General features: G+C 33.1%; 1 protein-coding gene across 1 annotated transcript; it reads left to right on the forward strand.

Moving 5' to 3' along the window:
- On the forward strand, positions 1-1325 carry LOC108197904 (uncharacterized). The gene is made up of 6 exons (XM_017365644.2): positions 1-200; positions 284-445; positions 686-793; positions 886-955; positions 1045-1143; positions 1230-1325. Exons 1-6 carry the CDS (start codon positions 1-3, stop codon positions 1323-1325), a joined length of 735 nt encoding a protein of 244 aa, XP_017221133.2.
- The last annotated feature ends 4186 nt before the right edge of the window (positions 1326-5511 follow it).

Consider the following 5511-nt stretch of genomic DNA (forward strand, 5'->3'; position numbering starts at 1 on the left):
ATGGGTGCAAATTATCCATCGGCATTGAAACGTTTGTGGACCTGGGCAAAAGACGCCTTGAGTGATGGTCAAACAGTTTCTTTTGAGCTAAGCGAAGAGGCTTTTGGATCTACGAAGAAGCGAGCCATTTTCGTATCTGATATACACGCGGTATGCTCTGGAGGGGAAATGTTAGGGTCTGTCATTTGCATTTATATGAAGTAAGTGAATTTTTCTTATTTTTCTTAATTACTTGCTGCTTGAATGAAAACTTAATCTCAGTAATGCGTAAATTTATATGCAGTTGCTTGAATGACTATGTGCAAAAACATAAAATGGCCAACTTGATAGCATTCGTAGATCCAAGCACGATTGGTGCTCTTGGCTGTGGAAATGTTGCTCAGAGATCGCGAGCACTTGCTTTGCGATTTAAGGATGCTAGGAAAGGCCAATGCTTTCTCATGCCGTATAATGATGTGTGTGTATTTATATTAAGTCTAGACAAGAAACAATTGTTTGAATTCAACAGCCTGCTAGCTAATAAGTATAATAATTAGGAACTTTTTTTGCGCATGTAAGCCAGTGATCTAATCAAGATTACTGGAGATAAAATTTAATTACTATTGTAATTTTAAGCCTACTACTTGAGTTGAGATTATAGATTACTACTCAATTTTTATACTTGATCTCTTTTATGCTTTCGTAGGAAACACTGGACATTGACGGTTGCCAATCCCGAGGCAGAGATTGTCTATCACATGGACCCTCTGAAACTACGCATTGCCAATGGCGAATGGGTAGAGGTTGTTGATAAGTGAGTTTCACATCATTTCTTCACTTATTAACTTTACCGGAATTATTTTATCGTGGTTAGTATATTTGTCGATAATTATTGTTTGCTTACAGTGCCATCAAGTTTTATAAAGAGGATCAGAAGAAGGCTGTTAAGAAAGAAATTGTATGGGAGAACATGGCGGTAATAAATTATCTCATCAGATTCTATTTCTGTCAAATATAAAAATCATATATTCAACTGTGTAGTTATATTTTCTTTTGGAATTTTAGGGAGTTCCGGTGCAGGCAGGGACTAAAGATTGTGGCCTCTTTGTTATGAGGTACATGAAAAAAATAGTTCAGGACAAGGATCTTGACTTCGCAAATAAGGTGAGTTTCACTTTTGTTAAGTTTTGACAATAACTGTCTTTGTTGCTAAGACACCTGACTTACAAAAAAATTGGTCCATTTTTCAGTGGATGCGTAGGAGCAACTTGGCGTATACACAAGATGACATTAGCGAAATCAAGATTGAATTCGCTAAATATTTTATGAAACGTTATGCATCTTAGGTCTTGGTGCGTGAAGGTAGATTCCAAAGAGAATTATGTTGGTTTCTTTTGATTAAACTTTTCTCCTGGTTGAATTGTTGGTTTGTAAACTTGGTTGGGTGGGGGGATTTGCTTGGTTATTGAATTGTTGGATTTATCTTATTTTGGTTGGGATTTGGTGAATGGTATGTATGGTATTTTGTGAATGGTATTAGCTACGTATGGTATGGTATTTTGTAAACTATTTGGTGATTGTTGGTTGAATGGTATGGTTGAATTGTTGGTTTGTAATGTTTGTTGGATGTTTGTAAATGGATGGGATTAGGTAAAAGTATCTGTATTTTTGCAAAAGCTTTATAGATCAGAAGAAGATGGTTTTTCGAATTGTTTGAGACCAATGTATCTTCAATTTTTAGACAACTGTATCTAATTTGCATAACAATTGAGTGAAAATAACTAAGACAATGGCTAAAAGTTATAAAACCAGTGTGGGTTATCTATGCACACAACGACAAAATTTGTGTAACAGTTGAGTGCAACTAACTAAGACAATGGGTGAAAGTTGTAAAACTATTGTCAGTTAAATATTCACTCAATGTCCAAATAAAGAAACACTTTTATGAAAAATATACCTACAACACAATTAATGTATGACACCATTGTTGTCTGCATCTTTTTTTATGATTCTATAAAATAAACTATTGTGTGAAGCAATTGATACAATAGGTTATTCAATAAAACTGTTGTTTAAAAAGTATCCAACAATGGTTTTGCAACAAAACAAAGTCGTCTCAATAGAGTTCCAACAAGTGTTCTACGCAATAGCAGTTGTTCATATGCTAATTATACAATAGTTTGTACTCGTAAGTTGTTGTGTAAGCTTTCTTAAACCAGAAATCTTTGTAGCTGTTGTAAAAGACAGTTGTGGGAGACAAACACACACATTAATTTTTTTTATAGAAACCGTTGTCTTATATCATCTACAACAAGTGTTTTTTTCTTAAGAAAATGTTGTTTGAGGTATTTTCCAACAATAGCTTTAGGCCAATACCGTTGTTTTTATTGAACTTCTACAATAGTTCTTATACCTCAAAGCGTTGTACTAATAAAAAATTTATTTATATGAGCAAAGAACAACAGGTAGTAACTGTTATCTGAACTACAAACATTGTTGTCTGGAATTGTTTCCTACATTGATTTCTTAGGTAAACAGTTGTTTAAAACAGATATCAACATTGGTTTTTGTTTTATAACTGTTGTGTCACCAGCTCTTAGACAATAGACTTAAACTGTTGTTGTGGAGACAGTCCAACAACAGTCTTGTTTCCGTTGTTGGAAACACTATCAGATATCGCCTCGATATTCAACGGAATCCCAGCATTACATACAACGGTGTGTATGACCCTGTTTTTCTTGTAGTGTCAAACAATAAAAACAAGGTATGTATCTCATAAACATCTGGAATAAAACATGAATCTAAATGTTCCATCTTAGAACCCTAACTTTATAGAATAAAAATTACATGTATTACCTTCTGATATCTTCGTTTTTAACCTTCAAAGCTTCTATTTGCTCTTGCAGCAAGCTTGATTTGTTCTTGTGAAGTTGTTTCTTCGATCTTTAAACTGGAAAGCTCCGTGTGTATGTGTGTATCACTGTGTGTATTCTCAATTGACGGGAGAGTTTTAATTGTGTTTTAAAGTTTCGCAATAATATCTTCTAATCTTGGCCGTTTATTTTTTTTAATGAAATGAACGGTTCAGATTCAAGTATGCTATGTAACTCCATATAAGGAGCACTCTTTAGAGTGCTACCCTATATATATATATATATATATATATATATATATATATATATATATATATATATATATATATATATATATATATATATATATATATATATATAAGTTATTTGGAGTACCATATTTATTGGAGTCCTTGGAGTCCCAATCCAGGCCCTCCATTTTAATTAGATCCAATGGCTGCTATTCTATTAGATGCTTTTATTTAATATAAAATTTAGGATTTATTCAATAGACAAATAGACGCACGTTAGTTTTCAGAGACCATGTATGTACATAAAACACTGCAATCAAGGGTCAGTTACAACCACCGGGTGCTTTCAGGAGTATCACTAGCATTTGTGTCCTGTAATCTTTATATCATTTTTTAGTTTTTTTCACATCGTCCATCTGAAACACATTGGTTATTGTTCCTAATGAGTGTATAAGGTCTAATCAGAATGGAGATTCAAGTAAGTTATACATTTTAATTTTTTTTGTTTTTGAAGATGCTCCTTTAGTAATTCAATGTGTGGTACGTCTCTATAGATGTTTGTATTTTGTTCCATTAGTAATCACATTGTGAGTAAAAAGTAAAAAGTTGTTGTGTTTGATCAATAGGACAGTGCAGAATGCCTAATATTGTATTCGTAGAAGATTATGAATGGTAAAGGAGATTGTAGAACGTTGTTTATATTTTAATTTTTTTTGTTTTGCACGCGTGGTTAATTTTGTTCTTCGTTTATTATTTTGGTTTAAATTTAATTTTGAATTTGTTTTGTATAAAGGTGTTCAAGATGTCCCCCCATATTGAGAGTTCAGATATTAAACATTCTTATAGAGCTTCTGATGAAGACAATTCTGAAAGTTATGAGGACAGCGAAGAAGAGAGTAATAAAATCTGGACTCCATCATGCGATTATGCTTACAAACCTCGTATAAATATAACCTTTGGGATCGCACTAATTTTTACTGTCGGTTCCAATCTTATTAATTTTGTACCTATTTGTGTTGTCCTTTGCTGATTCTACTACACAATCTATCTTAACAATTTTGTATTATTTATGCTTTCAAGTTGAGTTGCTGAATAACAAAATCATGTTGTTAACAATGATAGAATTTAAGTGTTTTCTACAAGCGTCTTATGCTACTTGCTTATTGGCTAGATTAGTGGAATTCACCTTAAATTGTTGTTCGGCGTTAATACCCACGCTGTATACTATATGAAACACTATAAAGCTCACAAAAAAACTGCAGGATTTTGCAACACCAATCTGCACTAGCAGCTACAGATAATTTATGAACTAACAGTCTATGTTGTTTAGTGTTTAATGTTTTGACACCCCTAGGGGTGCTTATGTTCTGAGCAGAGATGTCCATAGATGTGCGTCATTATCAACCTAGTCAAGACAAGTTGTTTTTCACATTCAACATTTTTTTCCCGGCACACTGGCTTGTTTTCTTACTTCCAAGAGGCCAATGGTCATTTATTCATTGTCTCTTCTTGGCATAGCATTCAGGGTCTCATCTTTTATCCAGTAAAACTACACTTGACTGATTTACTTGTTTTTAGTGTTCCCTACTGAGCATTAATTTTTTTTCTATATCTTTACATCAATGCCACCTTTGCAGCTTAAAATCAAACTTGATTGAAAAATTAATTAAAAAAGACTAATTAATGAAGAATGCCCGACTGAGCAGTAAGATAAAAGTTATCAGTTTTCCACTGGTATCATTGTGGAAGGACATTTTAATATAGACACACAAAAACACATTTTTGTGAACTACTAGAATTATAACAGTTGCACTAGTCTTTATCCTCATCAAACTCCTTAGAAATCATACTAGACTCGTCCACTGACTCCGTTTTTAAACTCCCTTCATACAATCTACAATCAGCAATCATGCCTCCTCTCATCCTCTCTTTCAACAACGCACTCACACAGCAGCAAAGATGAATAAATAAACTAGGAACAACTTGCTGCAGAGAAGAAAATATGAAGTATCTTATACAAAAGAACCTATGAAGCAGGTAACATAAGAAACTAATTATCATTTAAAATTTCAAATGCTCAGTTGCGTAATCAACATCCCAGAAACAACACAGCATTCTACTTATTAATATTAATCCTGCTAAATCATTGACATTGTCAACATTACAAAAGTTTAGAAATAAATAAAACCATTCCATTTAATCCAAACAACTAAAATATCAACTTGCTCTAAAAGAACCGATAAACGTGGGATCAATAACATGATTGATTATAGAATTATTCACATAATTTTTTGTTCTAAACTGCACCATCTTTTTAAGCACGGACTATCTTCTTTTGTTCTCAGACCATGTGGGCATCCGGTGTGCATATATTACTCTGAGCTGTGGACACTTTTTGATTTTCTTGCGCATAATTACAACACAAAACT

This window comes from Daucus carota, chromosome 8 (genome assembly GCF_001625215.2).
Source record: "Daucus carota subsp. sativus chromosome 8, DH1 v3.0, whole genome shotgun sequence".
Classification (NCBI taxonomy): domain Eukaryota; kingdom Viridiplantae; phylum Streptophyta; class Magnoliopsida; order Apiales; family Apiaceae; genus Daucus; species Daucus carota.